Source organism: Oryctolagus cuniculus, chromosome 13 (assembly GCF_964237555.1).
Source record: "Oryctolagus cuniculus chromosome 13, mOryCun1.1, whole genome shotgun sequence".
Classification (NCBI taxonomy): domain Eukaryota; kingdom Metazoa; phylum Chordata; class Mammalia; order Lagomorpha; family Leporidae; genus Oryctolagus; species Oryctolagus cuniculus.
The window spans coordinates 65,015,606-65,037,301 of record NC_091444.1 but is presented as its reverse complement, the minus strand read 5'-3'; the positions used below and the strand labels follow the sequence as shown (position 1 = coordinate 65,037,301).

Genomic DNA, 21,696 nt, shown 5'->3' with positions numbered 1-21,696 from the left:
AAGTTGCTGCCTAGGGTGACTGCACCTCATAACGCAGTGCCTGGCTTGAGTCCTGGCTACTCCATTTCTGGTCTAGCTTCCTGCCCATGTACAACCTGGGAGGCAGCAGATGATGGCTCAAGAGTTTGGGGCCCTGTCACCCACGTAGGGGACTTGAATGAAGTTCTAAGCTCCTGGCTTCAGCCCAGCCCAGCCCTGACTATTATAGCCATTTAGGGAGTAAACCAGCAGATAGATGGAAGACATTTCTCTCTCTCTTTCTCTCCACTCTCCCCCTACCACTTTCAAATAAAATGAAAATAAATAAAAATTTAAAAAATATATGAAACCCCAAATCAAGCCTTATCGCTTGTCTGCATTCATGGATTTGTACTGCTGACATAATGAAGGCTCAGGTTCCTTCAGTCAGGAAACAGCATCATTCTGATGGCCCTGGCCCACCTGTCCATATTCTCGTCCTAACAACCCACACAGAGGACTATACACCCCCAGTTCATGTTTCTAGAGAAAAGACAAAGCTGTATGCATTACAGAACCCAAAAACTGAACACTTGGTCTTCAGTAAATTTATAACTTAGGAGAGATAAGAAATACAAGCATTTAGTTAAAAAAATCAGTACTTTTGGAATTTGGTGAGCAAAGGAAAGAGCCAAAAATGAGCTCGCCTCAGTGGAAGATCAGAAGCTATTGTAAGATGCATTAAACAAATTTCAGAAAAGAATACACATCTGTCACTTCTCAGAACTTCAGAAAATGAAAGAGAAGACGGCTACGGGTCAGGAGCTGGTGTCGCTATCATGCCTTTAAATTAACCAAAAGCTTACTTGAATTCTAGCACTTAAAGGCTGGCTTTCAGAATGGTCTTGTGATTACACTATACAGTGGCACCCCAAACACTTGCTTCTTCAATGACAAAAATCATGGATTCCCATGTTACCTGGGACTCTTACTGAAACCAAATTGTCTCCTGTCCACAGCTCTTTGAATGCACCCACACCAGTCCTGTCTTTCTCACTTTCCCCAGGGAAAGCCAGATTGAGACATCTTGTCTTACAGATGAAGCTTCATCCCCTCTATTTCATCTATCTAGAATATATACAGCTATTTCGGCTATGGTGAAGATGGAGTTACTCCCTCTGTGTACACGTGACGCCACTAGTTACTAACCCTACCTTCCTTCTCACTCTCTCTAAATAAATATGGAGGCAACTTCCAAAAACTCCTGGACTTTCATGTGCACCTACCAATGCATCTAGTATCCAGAGCTGTGACTAATTTTCATGAAGTGGCACACATCATCTCCATCCACATTTTACTGGCAAAAACTCATGGGATAAGCATTTGGTGCAGTGCTTAGGATGCCACTTGGTGGACTCCCACATCAGATATCAAAGTGCCTGGGTTTGAGCCCTGGCCCTAGCTCCTAATTCCAGCTTCCTGCTAACATTTACCTTGGGAGGCAGCAGATGATGGCTCAAGCACTTGGATCCCCACTACACATGTAGGGGATACAGAATGAGTTCCAAACTCCTGGCTTCAGCTAGGCTCAGTCCAGGCTGTTGTGGGCATTTAGAGTAGTAAACAACAGATAGATGGACTGTCTCTCTTGTGTATCCTTTCTCTCTTTCTCTCTGCCATTCAAATAGTGTGAAAATAAGTAATTCTTTTAAAATCTTGCACACTTAACACAGCTGATACTTCTCAAAGGAATCCAGTACTATTATACTATTATTTCCTGTGTAAAGAAGAATAGTTTGAGGCTGCAGGAAGTATGACCTTGGAAGCCACAGAGGGTACACACCCAGAGGCCACAGGAATTATATACCCAGAGGCCCCAGGAAGTACACTCCCTGAGACCACCAGTCCTCAGACAGCCTCTGACTCTTCTTGTCTGTAGCCACACAGTAACATGTGCACCTGTTCCAGACCACACAGTAAGTACAAAGAAACATATACACTCCAAAGTCAACCAAAGTGAGCCTGCACAGGTAGCAAATACACAAAAGGTCTCCCCTATCAAGATAGTTAATGAAGTACCCTGAACAAGGTAGCCTGTATACAAGTGTTATTTTTCTGTCTCAGTGTCATTGTATGAACCAACTTCAGTCCACATAGCTTGGAACACAGCTTACTGGCGTATCTCGGATCTCACACTCTTTGCGATGTCTCCAATGTGCTGAAATCGAAGTCACACTGAGCTGAAGCTTGAACACAACAGCTACAGGCATTCTAGACCCTGAATGCTCTTGAGGAAGCCCCAAAAGTTTCACCTTGCGTTTGATCCTGCTCTCTGGAAACGGTACCATGCCATGTACAAATCCAATGACTTGAGTAGACAGGGGGAGGGGGAGAAAATAACACACATGCATGTCCTTCTATATGCACTTGCATTTCTGGAGTGACCCCTAGACACTGCTACTATGGTTGCTGTCACTTTGGAGGGCAACTGGGCAGTTGATAAAAGGGTTAAAGGGACCTGTCATTGTACCTTGTTCCCTTTGGATTTTTAACAATGTGAACATATTGTCTATTTAAAGTATATTTTCAAAACTGTAATCCTAGGACAGGTGTTTGGTACAAGGGTAAATCATCACTTGAGACACACAAACACATCAGGGTGCCTGCTTTGAGTCCCAGCTCCTTTGTTGCTGACCCAGCTTCCTGCTAATGCTCATCGTGACAGGCAACAGATGATAGCTAAAGTACTTTGGTCCCTATCACCCTTGAAAGAGATCCAGATAGTGTTCCAGGCTCATGGCTTTGGCCTGGCCCAGCCTTGGCTATTGTGGGCATTTGAGGATGAACCAGTGGATGGAAAACCTCTGTGTCTGTGTCTGTGTCTATGTGTATATCTCTCTCTGTCCTTCTTTCAAATGAAATAAAATACATAAAAATTTTTTTAAAACTCACTTTAATCCCCTTTCTTGATTGTTCCCTTCATATGCTCCTGAAATGGCTTAAATTCCATTACTCTCAAATCTTACTTCCTCCATCTTTAACAAACTCCATTTCCAAACTCAAGCAGGGTGGGATTTTCATTTTGTCCACATAATAAAGAGACAACATCTCACAGCAGGAGTGCTTGCTCTTCCTTATTAGTACATGCCCCCAAATGGAAAACGTGCATTCTTTCCAAATCCAATGGAACGCCCATAAAACTAGATGTAATGAGCCACAAAGAACATCCTAGCAACTTGTCCTGTGTAGACATTACACAGGCACATTCTCTTTCGAAAACACATTGTTCTCCTGGCTTCTGGGACACCATGTCCAGCTGAGTTTCTCTCTCTTTGGTGTCCACTTGTCCACATTTCGTTTTCTGATTTCTCTTATTAACCCCTGAACCTTGGCATGCCCCAGGGTCCAGAATGGGGCTTGATCCTTTTCTCTCAATGCGTTCTCTCCAGTTATGTAACCTGGGAAGTCCAGAGCCTAGGGAGCCGCCTTTGGGTAGGCCCTGCTCGTTATGCTGTGTCATAACATGGCCAGGGCAGAGTGGGTTTCTTATGTGGCTGTCTACCAGCCTACTCTCAGAACTAAATTATAAAGCCTGACACACAAGTTCTCTGTCTCCACAGGACAAGATAAAAAGAAACTGGGCGTAAGGAACTTCTTTTTTGGTGGTCTGGGAAAGATAAGGCCTCTGAACAATTCTACATAAATAATTGTGCCATGTCAAAATTATAGCAGCATCCCATTACAAATCTGGTTTACAAAGAATCCAAATTTCTGAAATTAGGCAATCTGTGACAGTGTATTCACACACTGGAACACCTCACAGTCATTAAAAATGGTGTGGCTGTACGAGACGCCATCATTCAGGAGTGAAGGAAACAGGTGAACTTAGGAGGACTAGAGGAGAACATTCAGGAGCACTTCCTGAAGACAAAGTCTGACAAGAGAATCCAGACAACAGACGCCAATCAAAGATCCAAGGACGGAGAACAGGATGGGAAGATGGTGGTTAGCAGTGATTCCACTCAAATATGCCCCCAAAATACAAGTCACATGAGTACTAAACAAGCCATAGATAGTCTACCTTTTTAGGTAAAAATAATAACAAACTGAAGATATATTATTAGTCAGGGGGAAGTTCAGGAGGCTTTTTAAAAATTTCATGTATTTCAGCTGGCGCCGCGGCACACTAGGCTAATCCTCCGCCTTGCAGCGCCGGCACACGGGGTTCTAGTCATGGTCAGGGCGCCGGATTCTGTCCCGGTTGCCCCTCTTCCAGGCCAGCTCTCTGCTGTTGGCCAGGGAGTGCAGTGGAGGATGGCCCGAGTCCTTGGGCCCTGCACCCCATGGGAGACCAGGAGAAGCACCTGGCTCCTGCCATCGGATCAGCGCGGTGCGCCTGCTGCAGCACGCTGGCCACGGTGGCCATTGGAGGGTGAACCAACGGCAAAAGGAAGACCTTTCTCTCTCTGTCTCTCTCACCGTCCACTCTGCCTGTCAAAAAAAAAATAAAAATAAAGAATAAAAAAAATTTCATGTATTTCATATATACAAGGGGTTTTTTGTTATATTTATCTGAGAGGCAGAGTTACAGACAGAGGGACAGAGAGAGGGGTCATCCATTCACTGGGTCACTCTCCTGATGGCCACAATGGGCAGAGCTGGGCAGATCCAAAGCCAGGAGTTTCTTCTGGGTCCCCCATGTGGGTTGCAGGGGCCCAAGCACTTGAGCCATCCTCCACTGCTTTCCCAGGCCAAAAGCAGAGAGCTGGATTGGAAGAGGCGGAGCCAGGACACAAACCAGTGCCCATATGGGTTGCCGGTGCTGCAGGTGGAGGCTCAACCAACTACGTAGCACTTTTTCAAAGTGCTATGTCCTCCAAATTTTCAGAGTAAGGAGTTAACTGATTTTTTTATATTTGCAATACTATTTAAAAACAAACACAAACGTTGTGGCATGGCAGATTAAGTTGCCACTTGGGACTCCCACATCCCATATGGGAGTGACTGGGTTCAAGTCCTGTCTCCACTTTCAAGTCCAGCTTCCTACTAATGCACATTGTTGTAGGCAGGAGGTGATGGCTCAAGTAGTTGGGCTCCCACCACCACATGGAAGACCTGGATGGAATTCTGGGTTCTGAACTCTTGGCTTTGGCCTGGCCCAACCCTGGCTATTGTGAGCATTTGGGGAGTGAACCAGAGGATACAAGATCTAAGATACAAGATCTCTCTGTCTCTCTATATATATATTGATCTGCCTTTCAAAGAGATGAAAATAAACACATTTAAACTCTCTCTCTCTCTCTCATACACATACACACACACACACGGACTATATGCTCTTAATGTTTTTCTCTTTTCTGAACTTAAAATAATGTCTCCTACAGCAAACAAACATTTGAGATTATACAATTTCTTGCATTTAAATTTATTTTATTATAGTTAAGTAAAATTAAATTATGCTTTATAGATATAAATATTGTAAAGACAGAGTTACAGAGTAAAGGAGAGAAGAAGGGATGGAGAGGGAGGGAGGGAGGGGGAGAGAGAGAGAGAGAAGGAGAGAGGGAGGGAGGGAGGAAGGGAGAGACAGAGAGAGAGAGATATATATCTTCTATTCAATGGTTCACTCCCCAAATGGGTGTGGTCAAGGCTGGGCCAGACTGAAACCAGGAGCCAGAAGCTTCATCTGGGTCTTCTACGTGAGTGTAGGGGCCCAAGCACTTGAGTGATCCTCCACTGCTTTCCCAAGTACATCATCACGGAGCTGGACAGGAAATGGAGCAGTTGGGACTTGAACTGACACCCATATGGGATGCCAGCACTGCAGGTGGCAGCTTAACCTGCTGAGTCACAGCCCGGGGCCCCTGCTTTATATTTTTAAAAAGCATGACTATTATCATATAGGAACAGGCCCTTCACTCATTCATTCAATAAAAACTTAGCAGACATCCATTTTGTGCCGAACACAGTTCTAGGTACTGAGATAGAGCAGAGGGCATAAAAGAAACCCCTACTCTTGTGGACACTATAGTCTGTTTTTTTTTTTTTCTTCCATAATTTTTTTCACTTTTCCTTCCCTCCCTTTCCTGCTTCTTCCTTTCTTATTAACTTTCCACCTTTCTATCCATTTATCCTATAACACATGGATAGAAAGAGGTCTACAATGATAGCTATCTAACAATAACTAGTAGTTCAGAAGCAGGGTTTGGGATGATTTTTTAAAGCTCTTTAACTCCTTAATCACAGCTCATCAAACGGGTATGATAACCAACTTTGCAGAAAGTAACTGGAAAGTGAAATGGAAGGGACAAGGTGCAAATCACTCAGGAAATTTTCATTTATGTGTAACTGAAACATTTCAGAGAAAAACACAGGAAAGATATGACAGCCACATATATACTGCAAAAGTTAATAGACATTAATATTTCACTCCACAAGCTTTAGAATTTTTCCCTAAACATTGCACAAACAGCGAAGTCCCACTCCCCACCTTTATCCTCCATCTTCAGATACAAACACAATTCTGAGGATAATACTATTATTCCCATGTATGCCTATGTATTCAGAAACAATATCAATTTATGTTTTTAAAATTCACATATATCACACCATAATGTTTACTTCCTTTCAAAATTTGTAACTCAATATTTTTGAGCTTTAACCAAGATACTTACCTAAGTTCATCACTCAATCATTCAAATGTATGAGCTATCATTATACAAAGAAACCCATTTTTTTTTTTTAAGATTTATTAATTTATTTGAAAGTCAGAGTTACACAGAGAGAGAAGGAGAGGCAGAGAAAGAGAGAGAGAGAGGTCCTCCATCCACTGGTTCACTCCCCAATTGGTCGCAACAACCAGAGCTGTGCCGATCCAAAGTCGGGAGCCAGGAGCTTCTTCCAGGTCTCCCCACGCAGGTGCAGGGGCCCATGGTCTCGAGCTATCTTCTGCTTTCCCAGCCATAGCAGAGAGTTGGATCGAAAGTGGAACAGCCTGGACTCAAACTGGCACCCATATGGGATGCCAGTCCTGCAGGCAGTGGCTTTACCCGCTATGCCACAGCGCCAGCCCCACACCAGTTTTCACAATTCACTCCCCATTGAGGGATATAAGCATCCAACAATTCCAATTCCTCTTTTATATGAGGTTCCACATGGCACAAATACAGACTTGTTTGACCTATACAATTTTTCAAACCTTCTTTGAATAGCCTCAGCTTTCTCAGATAATAATTATTTGCAGAAGCTGACCACCTAATTTCTCCATCCTGCTGACAGGTTTTACTGCCTGATGAAACGAATTGTGAAATGTTGTATTAATATCTCTTCATAAACAGTATTTGATGTGAAGAAGTAAAAGCGATACTTGTGGCATCTCCAGTTCTCTTTGAAAGTTATTTCTAACCCTTACAAAAAAAATTCTTGTTAGCTACTTCTTATTCAATCAGAAACAGGATCTAATACGCTCAATGTTCCTGCCAACTGCTAATTAATTACTCTCCCTATCGGTGAGATCGATAGATACTTGATGTCAGGCACCTCAGAGGCTCAGGCTGAGCTGAAGATGAAAAGCTGCTTTTTAAAAGTTGCATTAAAAAATGACTTGTGGAGCTAGTGTTGTGGCATAGCAGGTAAAGCTGTCATCTGTGATACCAGCACCTCATGTGGGTTCCACTTCCACTTCCCATCCAGTTCCTGGCCTGGGAAAAGCAGCAGAAGATGGCCCAAGTGTTTGCAACCCTGCTACCAACATGGGAGATCTGGATAAAGCTTCTGGTTCCTGGTTTCATCCTGGCCCAGTGCTGGCTGTTTCAGCCATCCGGGGAGTGAACCAGCAGAATGAAGACATCTGTCTGTCTGTCTGTCTCTCTCCCCCGCCCATCTCTGTAATTTTGACTTTCAACATAAATAACTAAATATTTGTAAAAGAGTGAAAGAGACTTGTTCTGATAGCAAGACGACACTAGCTAGGAGAGGCTTGATGGCGAAGGAAGGAAGGGAAGAAGGGAGGGAGGGAAGGAGGGAAGGAAAGAGGGAGGGAAGGAGGGAGGGAGAAAGGGAGGGAGGGAAGGAGGGAGGGAGAAAGGGAGGGAAGGAAGGAGAAAGGGAGGGAGGGAAGGAGGGAGGGAGAAAGGGAGGGAAGGAAGGAGAAAGGGAGGGAGGGAAGGAGGGAGGGAGAAAGGGAGGGAAGGAAGGAGAAAGGGAGGGAGGGAAGGAGGGAGGGAGGAAATTTGAAAGAAAAAAACAAAACTACTCAAAATTACTTTTGTTTGCTTCCAAAAATTAAAACATACACAAAAGGTGCATAAGAATACTTTAAACGTTCATGGAAAACGGAGTTAACAATTAAGTTTATATTGGTGTGACGGGGCCAGCGCGGTGGCACACTAGGTTAATCCTCCGCCTGCGGTGCCGGCATCCCATATGGGCGCCGGGCTCTAGTCCCGGTTGCTCCTCTTCCAGTCCAGCTCTCTGCTGTGGCCCGGGAAGGCAGTGGAGGATGGCCCAAGTGCTTGGGCCCTGCACCCGTGTGGGAGACCAGGAAAGAAGCACCTGGCTTCTGGTTTCGGATCAGCGTAGCTCCGGCCGTGATGGCCATTTAGGGAGTGAACCAACAGAAGGAAGACCTCTGTCTCTCTCTCTCTCTCACTATCTGTAACACTACCTGTCAAATAAACAAAAAAAGAAAGAAAAGAAAGTCTATATTGGAGTGGAAATACTTTGAAATCTATGCACTGTTTTTTCATCATACATATTTCCATGAACTTCTTGAAGAACCCCCATATGCATGGATTTCAAAAATTTTTGCGTCAAAATATAAACCTATTTTTAAGTTGTTCGCTATGAACTTTCTGAAGTATCTTCATATAATTTCACTAATTTCTAAAGCCAAAAAAGGAGAAAGAGAATTAGTGGCATGTACATATCACAGACTAAGGCTAAGATCTTTAATATTTAAAAATATAAATAATTCAATGGGGAAAATGGGACGAGGTCAGGAACTGCTAGTTCAAACAAAAGAAAATACAAATAGATTTTAGAGATATGAAAAATTAACTCTGAGTTTCTATTTTTCACATATCAGATTGGCAAAAATCCCAAATTTTGATAACTGAGTTTAAGAGAGAGTGGGGAAACAAGCAATCTCACATAATGAGATGAGAGCCTATACTGTCAATAAAGCAACATCTATAAAACATATTCATGTACTTTAATATACTTCCAGGAATTTCTCCTAGAGGAAACTTCTGTCACAAAATTGCATGCGTACTAAGAGAATCTCTGCAGTATACACTCCTATTACAGAAAAAGCTCGGAAATAAATATCCATCAATGACAGAGCAACTCATTACATTACACTTCATCCGTACAACAAAAGAAAGATTTTTTAAAATATGTATTTACTTTTGAAAAGCAGAGAGAAACAAAGAGGAGACAGAAACAGAGAAATCACCCGTCTGCCAGTTCACTCCCCAGAAGCCCACAACAGCTGGGGCTGAGCCAGGCTGAAGCCAGGAGCACAGAATTCAATCCAGGGTGTGTGACATGCATGGCAGGGACACAGCTGCTGCAGCCATCACCTGCTGCCTCCTCAGGTACACAGTGTACACAGCAGCACAAAGCTGGAATCAGGAGCAGAGTCAGAACTCGAATCCAGGCACTCACATATGAGATGCAGGTGCTTCAAGTGGTGTCTTAACCACCACATTAAACATTCACTCCAAAAAGATCTTTACATATTAATAAAGGATAATCACCAAGCTATATTAATAAGTGAAAGAAGCATATTTTCATGGGCTATTTCTTAAGGAATTAAGAGATTTATGGCCGGCGCCGAGGCTCACTAGACTAATCCTCCGCCTTGTGGCGCCAGCACACCGGGTTCTAGTCCCAGTCGGGGCGCTGGATTCTGTCCCGGTTGCCCCTCTTCCAGGCCAGCTCCCTGCTGTGGCCAGGGAGTGCAGTGGAGGATGGCCCAAGTGCTTGGGCCCTGCACCCCATGGGAGACCAGGAGAAGTACCTGGCTCCTGCCATTGGATCAGCGCGGTGCGCCGGCCGCAGCACGCCGGCCGCAGCACGCCGGCCGCAGCGGCCATTGGAGGGTGAACCAACGGCAAAAGGAAGACCTTTCTCTCTGTCTCTCTCTCTCACTGTCCACTCTGCCTGTAAAAAAAAAAAAAAAAAAGAGAGAGAGAGAGAGATTTATAATGGTTTACATAGCATCTTACCATTTGTGTTAAAAATACACACACATCCTGCAACTTAACATCAAAAAAAAACTATAACCCACACAACCTGATTTTAACATGGGTCCAAGACTAGAATAAACAATTATCCAGAGTGTACAAATGGCCAAAAAGCAATGAAAAACTGCTGTTAGTCATCATTAGAAACACAAATCAAAGTCATAATAAGATACCATTTTGCACCCTTTTAGATGACTATTATAAAAATAACAATAACAAAAACCAAAAGAGCAGAAAATAAAGTGTTGACAAGGATATAGAGAAACTGGAATCTTTGTGACTGCTGATAGCAATGTGAAATGGTGCAGCACTGAAGAAGACTATAATGGTTCCTCATAAAAAAGATCAAACATAGAAGGACCAGATAATAGGTTATTTGATTTCTGGATGTATACAAAAGAACTAAAGCAAGGATGTAAACAGATGCCTGTATACCCATATTTATAGCATCATTGTTCACAATAGCTAAAAGGTAAAAACAACCCAAAGGCCTACAAACAGGTGAATGGATAAACAAAATGTGGCATACACATACAATGGAATATTATTCAGAAGAACAAAATTCTTACACGTGCTACAAAATGGATTAACCTTGATGCCATTATGCTAAGTGAAATAGCCAGACATAAAAGGAAATACTGTACTATTCCACCTACAAAAGGTATCAAGAATAAATAAGCTCATAATGTGGTTGCCAGTGGCTGGAGGATGGGGAGACAGGACTTAACGTTCAATGGCCACAGGGAAAATGAAAAAGTGCTGGAGATGGTAGCAGTGACAGCTGTGTGATTACATTAATGCCAAAGCCCCTGAACTATAGACTTCAACCAAGAAGCAAGGTTTGTGCATGTCTATTTCACAATAAATACAAATATATTCACATGCACTATCTCTAAAGGAGTAGAGAGACTTGCAACAAATCTTGCTTGGCCAAGATTTGGGGGGAGGAGATTTACTTATCACTGTATGTTCTCTGTGCCTTTAGAATTTTCTGCTATATGCATGTCATCTATTCAAAATTATGATTTTTATTGATTTCTAAATGAAGTATGGGAATATGTATTCATGTTTTCTATGAGGCAAAATTTAAATGTCCCTAATATTAAAATTTTCCCATGGGTGGGGGACTGACCTAGCAGTTAATACACTAGCTAACACACCCAGGTCTCATATTTAAGTGCCTTGCTTTGATACCTGGCTCCAGCTCCTGATTCCAGCTTCCTGCTAATGCATACCTTGGGAGGCCGCAGTGGCTTGAATGATTAGGTTCCTGCTGGCTATGTGGGAAACCTGTATTGAATTCTTGGCTCCCAGCTTTGGTCCCCAGCCAGGGCCATGGCAGGTGGTGAACCAGTGGATGAGAGCTCTTTCTCTCTCCCTCTCAATTATATAATTTTTTTCTAAAAACCCATTTTTAGTGTTTTTCATGGAGCCAGCTTAAAGAGCCCTTTAATATAAGGAAAATGGAAAAGTGAAGTACTTTAGGATTTGAAAGATCAACAGAGAAGTGGCTGTGGCATAGTGGGGAAAGCCACCACCTGCAGTGCATGCATCCCATATAGGCGCCAGTTCATGTTTTGGCTGCTCCACTTCCTTTTTTTTTTATTTTTTTTTTTTATTTTTTGGCTGCTCCACTTCCAATCCAGCTCCCTGCTAATGTGCCTGGGAAACAGCAGTAGATGACCCAAGTACTTGGGCCCTTGCACCCATGTGGGAGACAAGAAGAAGTTCCTGGCTCCTGACTTCAAATCAGCCCAGCTCCAGTCATTGTAGTCATCTGGGGAGTCAATCTGCAGATGGAAAAATCTCTCTTTTTTTCTGTCTCTCCCTCTCTCTCTTTGTAATTCTGCTTTTCAAATAAATAATAAATAAATCTTTAAAAAAAAATGGGGGGGGGGGGGAGCAGCCACGGTTCAAACCAGGTGGCACTGTAGGCCCATGGCTTAACCTATTGCACCACAGCACTAGCCCCAAGTAAAAATTCTTACAAGGGCTCTGTTACGTACAATAATGCAACATTATTCATCGAGACTGAACAGGAGAAACATAAGTCTGAATTACATACTTCAAGAATATTAAGGTAGAGGTGCCAGCGCTATGGCATAGTAGGTAAAGCCACCGCCTGGTTCAAGTCCTGGCTGCTCTACTTCCAAAACAGCTCTCTGATACGGCCTCAGAAAGCAGTAGAAAATGGCTCAACTCCTTGGGGCCCTGCACCCGTGAGGAAGACTCAGAAAAATCTCCTGGCTCCTGGCTTCCGATCGGCCTAGTTCTGGCCGTTTCGACCAATTGGGGAATGAGCCAGTGGATGGAAGATCTCTCTCTCTGTCTCTCCCTCTCATTGTCTGCAACTCTACCTCTCAAATAAATAAATAAATATTTTTTAAAAAGAATATAAGGTAGAATAATAGCAATAGTTAATATTACTCTAAGTTTAAATTTCAAAATAATCTGCTCCAAACCAATATTATTCTGAGTTTTAAAAATGTCCACTGTGGGTGAGAGTCTGGCCTAGAGCTCAACATGCTGGTTAGCACTGCCATGTTCCACACTGAGCACCCAGGTAAATTCCAGCTGGTAATTTATATTACCAGTTTCCAAAACAAAAATTAATTTTATTTGAAGAATGGTATGTTTTACATGTTTGCACATCTCTTTAACGCCTGGTTAAGATACCAGATTCTCATATCTAGTTTTGCAGCCTATAATACTGCATATCATGTAGCCTTTGAAGCCCTCCAATACATACTTGCAAAACAAATGAGAATGCAAGGCAGGCATGTGGTCTAGTGGTTGAAGCACTAGTTAAGACACTCACACACCACATCAGAGTACCTGGGTTCAATTCCCGGCTCTGGTTCCTGATTCCAGCTTCCTACTAATGTAAACCCTGAGATGAAGCGGGTGATGGCTCAGGTAGCTGGGTTCCTGCCATTCACATGGGAGACAGGGATTGAGTTCTTGGCTCCCAGTTTCGTCCCTTGTTCCTTGGGTCACTGACAGCATTGGGGGAGTGAATGAGCAGATGAGAGCATGCTCCCTCTCCCTCACCTTCTTTCTTCTCTGTCTCTCTGCCTCTTAAATAAATATTTTTTAAATGAGAATGAAAATAAGTAATGCTGTCTCAACTTTATGATGAAAGCAGGACACCTGAAAGGCTCTGGGGGACACACAGTGGTCTCTAAACCCCACTATGAGAACTACTTACTTGTGCTACCAATGCCACGAGGCAAATGTAAAAGCTGAGGGACAAAGAGAATCTGAAGTGTATTCCTGGTGCCAGCACTGGGACTGGTACCCAGGAAGTCTGACCCTGGGGCTGCCCCTCAGGGGTCTGAGGGAAGCAGGGAGCCCACTTCATAAGGTCTTAGATAGCAGTGTGCAGCCCACTGGTCGCCTGGCAGTCATACACAAACTTTCAAAGCCACTGCTTCAATATGTGCCAAGCAGAGATAAGGGGAAGGGAGAGTAGCCAGGACAAACCTCACATCTAAGGGGCCTGGGTCAGCCCTGTCACCGTCACCTGGGAGCCAGCACACTCCGGTGCCCAGGCAGCCTCTCAGGCAACAGTGCGCTCTACCCGCCCACAGCTGGCGCCTTTAGGTCTCTCTGGCACCCTCATGCTGTTCAGAGACATTGTTTCACACTGCTCAACCTTCACACCAGATACTGCCTTAAATCCTTCATTGAAAGTGATAAGGAGACTAGCTCTACCAGACATTAAAGCATTTTATACGTGGATTATAGTTAACACAGCTTTAACCAACACAAGAGTGAAAAGTAAAGCAAGAAATCAGAAAACTAAAAATTAGGCCTAATTATATAAAATGCACAAATTATAAAAGAAACTAACAATTTAGAAAGTAAATAGGCTGTTTAGTAATCTGAAAATAAAAGTCGATTGAGGCTTCCCTTTCAATCATACAATCATATGCCAAAACCAAGTCCAGATAGATGCAGTGCTTCTACAAATGGCGCAGGAGGAGCCGAGGCCGGGAAAGACAGGTGCAGGCATCATCGCCTTGCCAGAGCCCCTCCCCACCGGAGCAGAGACAACCAGGAGAACGCTGCCCCAGACAAGACACTACTCTGAGCAGGTCATTTTGTTCCTCTGCCCTTAATTTCCAATTTCGACAGAGTGGATGATAATGCCATCAGCAGCATGAGAACACACATTATACACTTAATTTTTTATTTATTTGACAGATAGAGTTAGAAAGAGAGGCCGGCACCGCGGCTCACTAGGCTAATCCTCCGCCTAGTGGCGCTGGCACACCGGGTTCTAGTCCTGGTTGGGGCACCGGATTCTGTCCCGGCTGCCCCTCTTCCAGGCCAGCTCCCTGCTGTGGCCAGGGAGTGCAGTGGAGGATGGCCCAAGTGCTTGGGCCCTGCACCCCATGGGAGACCAGGAAAAGCACCTGGCTCCTGGCTCCTGCCTTCGGATCAGCGCAGTGCGCTGGCCGCAGTGCGCAGGCCGCGGCGGCCATTGGAGGGTGAACCAACGGCAAAGGAAGACCTTTCTCTCTGTCTCTCTCTCTCACTGTCCACTCTGCCTGTCAAAAAAAAAAGAAAGAAAGAAAGAAAGAGAGACAGAGACAGAGAGAAAGGTCTTCCTTCTGCTGGTTCACGCCCCCAAATGGCCGTTATGGCAGGAGCTACACCAATCCAAAGCCAGGAGCCAGGTGCTTCCTCCTGGTCTCCCAAGCGGGTACAGGGCCCAAGCACTTGGGCCATCCTCCACTGTCTTCCCGGGCCACAGCAGAGAGCTGGACTGGAAGAGGAACAACCAGAACTAGAACCCAGTGCCCATATGGGATGCCGGCGCCGCAAGTGGAGGATTAACCAAGTGAGCCACAGCACCAGCCCTGCCCCGCATTATACACTTTAAAGCCTCTACCAATTAACATAAGGAATGATGATCAGAACACTGCATTCATCTATGTTGTTACTCCTCAAATATGCTTAGCATTAATATTTTAATGCTAAAAACAATGCCAATTTTCACAGTAAACATCTTTACTTAATAAAGTAAAACTATTTCAGTTGTAAAGACATACACACACTTTCCCTGAGGGCCTGAGTAATTTTAATTTGGAATGGGAAAAAGATGTAGCCCATAAACATGTTTATTTTTCCTGAATTGGCCCTTTTACCAAAAAAGGCCTGGCATCACTGCTCTAAGGGAGTCGAGAGATTTCCCTGCCGCTGTGAGGAAGCGTAAAGGCAGGAGCTGAGCTCCCGGAGTCCCGACAGGGCAGGCTGGGGAGGTGGGCACTGCAGCACGGTAAAGATTGGGAACAGAGAAACCCCAACATGCCATTCACCAAGCGATCGGCATCCTCTTTGTCTGCAGAGATTAAAGATGGCAACGCTTATCACACAAATAACAAGACTAAAATGTGGTAGTATGCACAAAGCTCCAAGAGCCCAACCAGCTAGTCAGCCGTCACACAATGCTGATTTCTCTTCTCTCCCTTCTCTGCCCTCTCTTAAAGCTATACTTTCACTGACTCCTCTAGCAATACCTCTCTATTTTGTCCCCAGCAGAAGCCTGCAGCTACAATAAAAGATCTGAGGTCAAGGCACTTGCCATTCATACACAAGGGGTCTTCTAAAGTTCAAAGAAGGGGCTGGCATTTGTGGCACACTGGGTCAAGCCACCACCTGCAATGCCAGCATCCCATACTGATGCTGGTTCTATCCGCGGCTGCTCCACTTACGAAGCAGTTCCCTGCTAATGCCCGTGGGAAAGCAGCAGAAAATAGCTGGAATGCTCAGACCCCTGCCACTCACATAGGAGATTCGGAAGAAGCTCCTGGCTCCTGGCTACAGATTAGCTCAGCTTTGGCTGTTGCAGCCATTTGGGGAGTGAACCAGCAGAAGAAAGATATTTTTCCCTCTCTCTTTCTCTGTAACTCTCTTTCCAATAAAATAAGTCTTAAAAAAAAAAAAGTTCACAGAAAATGCCTATTATAAATCACTGTGCATGGATCTCAAATAATTTTGTGCCCAAATAAACTGATCTTTTAATTCCATTTTCCTAGGAACTCTCCGAAGGACCTACGTATTTAGTCATTCAAACAACCAGAGCTGCAAGCCCCACACCCCCTCCAAACTCTCACCAGCACCACCATCCATCACTCATTTTGTGCTGGTATCCTTGCTGGAAGGGTCAGGGGCTCCCTGGAGTGTCGTTCCTACAGAGTGCGGTGTGACAAGAGCCACTGGAACTGTGCAGCAGTGCTGCAACCCTGCATGCTCCTCTCACACCCACTTGGCAATGGCTGAGCCAAGCTTCACTAGGGGCCTTCCACAGAGCTAAACCTAACTGTTCTCCACCTCACCCACGGGATTAGCCCCGTACACACAGCTGAGGCATAAACAAAACCTTCCAAGGTATTACTATAAAGAAATGAAACTGATCCCATATATCAGCCCTGAACCTTTCCTGTAAAAAACGAAAGAATACATACTATTACAATGTGATCAAAAACGTCTCACGTGCTCACTGGGCTGGCTCAGTTTGTGTTTGCAGGAAGCTGGGTCAGAAATGGAAGAGCCAGGGCTCAAGCGGGTACCCAGATATGCAACGAGGGCATCGTTAAGTGGTGGTTTAACCCACTGGGCCACAACACCCACCCCATGGTTACATTATTCTTTATCTCCTGTCCTTCATTCCAGATCAGACAGTTTTCACATATTTCATCTTTGCATGTTTCTGCTGTATTCTGTTTTGGTTTGGTTTTTCTACTATTTTACTGGAGAATGTACCTCGGCTTAAGCATTATTAATCATTCTTTTTAATGGCCCATTCATATCTTGATAATATATCTACATACTCTTAATTTATTTGAAAGGCATAATGACAGACAAAGTGAAAGAGAGAAAAAGGAAAAGACAGAGATTTTCCATCCACTGATATACTTCCCAAATGGCCACAACAGCTGGGACTGAACCAAACTGAAGCCAGGAACCAGGAACTCTAACTGGACCTACCACATGGGTGGCAAGAACTCAAGCACTTGGGCCATCATCCACTGCTTTCCAGGTGCATAAGTAGGGAGCTGGCTCAGAAGCAGAGTAGCCAGGACTCAAACCAGAACTCCAATATGGGATGAGGGCATTCCAAGTTGCTGCTTAACCTGCTGTACCACAACATTTACCTATATATATTTAAAGTAAATTTTATTCATTCATTCAACAAACATTTACTAAGTACCAACTATGTGCCAAACACTAAAACTATTACAGAAGTCATCTTACAGAGTTTACAATCTATAGGTTAGAGTGAGAAATCAGGATATATCCTTTCTACCAGACTATGAAGAATAAGAATATTTATCTGAAGCAATAGTTAGCAAATACCTTTCACAGGAACAAGAAAATAAATATTCAAAATAGCGTAAGAAATGCAAGGTACAATATGAAAAGAGTTCTCTTCTACTTTATGAGTTGAAGCAGTAATTTTGAATCGTAATAAGACAAAAGTTTCCAAACCTCACATCCACTGTATTATTCGACTCACGGTCAAATACTTCAAATGCCTCTTTGATTTTTTTCTGTAATTCTGCTACTGCAAAAGACAAAGTAAATAAAAATTATTTCACTTTAATTTTAAATTCACAACAAAAATCTCAGTAACTAAACAACAATTTGGGGCCAGTATTACAGTATAGTGGGTAAAGCCACTGCCTAACAATGCTGGCATCCCATAGGGGTACCAATTCATGTCCTGGCTGGTCCACTTTTGATCCAGCTCCCTGCTAATGGCCTGGCAAAAGCAGCTGAGGATGGCCCAAGTACTTGTGCTTCTGCCACCCATGTGGGAGACCCAGAAGAAGCCCCTAGCTCCTGGTTTCAGCCTGGCCCAGCCCTGGCCATTAGAGCCATTCAGGGCATGAACCAGCTGATGAAAGATTCTCTCTCTCTCTCTCCCTCTGTCTCTTTGTAACTCTGTCTTTCAAATAAATAAAATAAATCTTTTTTAAAAATCTGAATAAGGAAAAATGAGGAACCCCTTCCTGGTCTTAGGTATTAGGCAGTCTAATTCCTCTGGAGCTGTCAAATAAAAGAACAAACTAGGCCAGTGCCACAGCTCGCTGGGCTGGTCCTCTGCTGCAGCGCCGGCACACCGGGTTCTGGTCCCAGTCAGGGCACCGCATTCTATCCTGGTCGCTCCTCTTCCTGTCCGGCTCTCTGCTGTGGTCCAGGGGTGCAGTGGAGGGTGGCCCGGGTCCTTGGGCCCTGCGCCCACGTTGGGGGCCAGGGGTGGGGGGGCGCCTGGCTCCTGGCTTCGGATCGGCGCGGTGCGCCGGCCGCAGCAACCACTGCAAGGGTGAACCAACGGAAAAGGAAGACCTTTCTCTCTGTCTCTCTCTCTCTGTCCACTCTGCCTGTCAAAAAAAAAAAAAAAATTTATTTATTTATTCGAAAGACAGAGTTACAGGGAGGCAGAGGCAGAGAAACAAAAGTCTTTCATCTGCTGGTTCATTCCCTAAATGGTCACAACAGCTGAAGCTGGGCCAATCCGAAGCCAGGAGCTTCTTCTGGATCTGCCATGCAGGTACAGGGGCCCAAGGACTTGGGCCATCTTCTACTGCTTTCCCAGGCCATAGCAGAGAGCTGGATGGGAAGTGGAGCAGCCAGGACTTGAATCAGCACCCAAATGGCATGTCACCACTGCGGGTGGCGGCTTTACCTACGAAGCCACAGTGCTGGCCTATATTCACATCTCTTTAGACTAATATAATCACTAATCATTTTTCTGTTTTCCCCTCCAAACTTTCCTCATACACATCCTTTTTTTTTTTTTTTTTTTTTTACAGGCAGAGTTTGACAGTGAGAGAGAAAGAGACAGAGAGAAAGGTCTTCCTTTTCTGTTGGTTCACCCCCCAAGTCGTTGCTATGGCTGGCACACTGCACTCATCCGAAGCCAGGAACCAGGTGCTTCCTCCTGGTCTCCCATGCGGGTGTAGGGCCCAAGCACTTGGGCCATCCTCCACTGCCTTCTCGGGCCACAGCAGAGAGCTGGACTGGAAGAGGAGCAACTGGGACAGAATCCGGCGCCCCAACCGGGACTAGACCCTGGGGTGCCGGCGCTGCAGGTGGAGGATTAGCCCAGTGAGCCGCGGCGCCGGCCCCTCATAGACATCCTTTTACAGAGAGCATTTAATTACTATCATCCATTCATTCGGCACTTATGGAATAATAAGCACTGCCTATGCACCAGGTTCTGTTAGGTGCTTAATGTACATTTACAACCAGAGAGGTGACTCCCTGGAAAAAAAGAAACCAAAGCTCAGCGAATGGAAACAATCTGACCCAAATCCCAGGTTATGAGGCGGAACTAAGCTGAACCCCAATCTTTCACACTTGAACAATGCTGCTGTTCCTCTGACCACACCCAACCTGACTGCTAGTACCCTGTGGGAAAACTAGAGCCCCCAGCTCACCCCAATGTTACAATGCTTCAAAGCTGCAACCCAGCCCACAATTTTGAATAATGAATAATCTTCCACTCTGAATAGTACCACCAGAAGGTGCCACAACTTATTGATACAATTCATTTTTATCATCAATAACATGATAGTATACAACTTTTGCTAATCTAGTAAACAAAAATGGATGCTACCTCATTACTTAAATTTACACTTCGACTACAAGACAGTCGGAGTAAGGATCCGTATGTCTGCTTACCACCTCTGTTTTCTGTTATGAACTGTCTGTTCATGTGCCCCGTGCCTCCCTACTGCGATCTTCAATTACTCCTTAATTTGTATCAGCTCTTTGAATAATAAACAATTAATTCTACATCAAAATTACTAGAAACAATTTTCCAGGTCAGCTGTTTACATTTGATTTTCTAAAATGAAAACAGTTCCATTTCCTTTCTGATCATCAACTTCACACATAACTGGAAGGGGAGAAAAGAATATGAAAAAAGAATTTCAAGTAAAAAGCACTTCAAATCCTACTACACAGACTTAATTACTTTTAATGTTGTTCTCTGATTTTTCTCTTAATAAATTCTGAACATCCTTCATTCTCAAAAATGATCTGTTATGTTATTATCTTTACTGACTGTTTAGTATTCTAGAGTTTTGTTGAAATTTATGTAACCAATCTCTTAATTAGGGATGTTTGGATTGTTTCCAAATTTTCATTATAGCCAATTTTTTTTATCAAATACAATCTTGCTCAATTCACTTCTGTGCATCTGTCTTATCTCCCTGAAGCTTAATGAGGTCGGGGCCATCGCTGTAGTACAGTGGGTTAAGCAACCTCCTTCGGCACCAGCATCCATATGACCAACTACTTCAACACCTGGCTGCTCCACTTCTGATCCAGCTCCCTGCTAATGCACCTGGGAAAGCAGCACAAATGGCCCAAGTATTTGAGTCCCTGCCAACCATGTGAGAAACCTAGATAAAGCTCCTGGCCCCTGGCTTTGGCCTCGTCTAGCCCAGACTGTTACAGCCATATGCCATATGGAGAGTGAACCAGCAGATTCATTCCCCCTCCCCCCCATGCCTTTCAAATAAATAAATAAATCTTTGAAAAACGAAAGAAATGTACTGAGTTCATAACCTCTCTGTAAGTCCTTTGGAAACCTGGCTGCTCCTTCTCCTATGGCTCAACTCTCTCGGATTTAAGGGAATGTGGGCAATATTCTACTCCCCGTTGCTGCTCATAACCCCTTTATGCTCCTAGCCTGTCCTATTTTTTCTACCAGCCACAATTACAAAAAGTTTCAAGCACACAGAAAAGTCAAAAGCTTTGTATTGTAAACAATTCTATAACCATTACCTAGATTGAAGCATTACTAATTATTCTGCCATTTTTATTCTTCCCTTCATCTCTGTAATTGCAGACTTATGCACCTCATAAAAATAAGGACATTCTCTACATAACCTGCAGTAAAGATCATCTAATATCCAGTCCACCTGCCCCCAAATGTCTCATAGCTAATTTTTTCAACCTAAAATCCAATCAAAGTTTATGTACTGCATTTGCTGGTTATATATGTATTCTTTATTCCTCTTAAATGAAAACCATCCTCTATCCTTCCCACCTCCCACTTCTAGGAAATTAGCCTACTGAAGCAACCTACTACATATAAGCTTACAGAATATCTTACATTCTAGACTTATCTGATAACCTTCCTTGTTTCTTTTTTTTAAGATTTATTTATTTGAAAGGCACAATTACAGAAAAAGGGAGAGAGAGAAATGAATCTTCCAACCCCGGTTCACTCCCCAAATGACCACATTTGCCTGAGGCTGGGCTAGGCCAAAGCCAAGATCCAGGAGCTTCTTCCAGGTCTCCTATACGGCTGCAGGGGCCCAGGGACTTGGGCCATCATCTGCTGTCTTCCCAGGCACATTAGCATGAAGCTGGATGGGAAGTGGAACAGCTGGGACTTGAACCGGCGCCCAGTTGGGATGCCAGTATCACAAGCAGTTGTTGACCCACTGCACCACAATGCTAGCCC

The 21,696-nt window shown here is 44.1% G+C and overlaps 1 protein-coding gene and 1 non-coding gene across 5 annotated transcripts in view; both read right to left on the bottom strand.

The window, feature by feature from the left end:
* The window catches only part of EFCAB2 (EF-hand calcium binding domain 2), a 120,158-nt gene that overhangs the window by 60,882 nt on the left and 37,580 nt on the right, over nucleotides 1–21,696 (bottom strand). For all 4 annotated transcript variants that reach the window (XR_011381545.1, XM_008268165.4, XM_008268166.4 and 1 more), the window contains exon 2: nucleotides 17,703–17,778. Coding sequence is in view for 3 of the 4 variants with exons in the window: in XM_008268165.4 (XP_008266387.1) it covers nucleotides 17,703–17,778 (76 nt within the window). In the remaining variant the exon portion in view is untranslated. The remainder of the gene's footprint in view (nucleotides 1–17,702; nucleotides 17,779–21,696) is intronic.
* MIR7180 (microRNA mir-7180) lies at nucleotides 1,791–1,848 on the bottom strand. Its single transcript, NR_162726.1, has one exon. It is a non-coding gene; the product is annotated as a microRNA mir-7180 (primary transcript).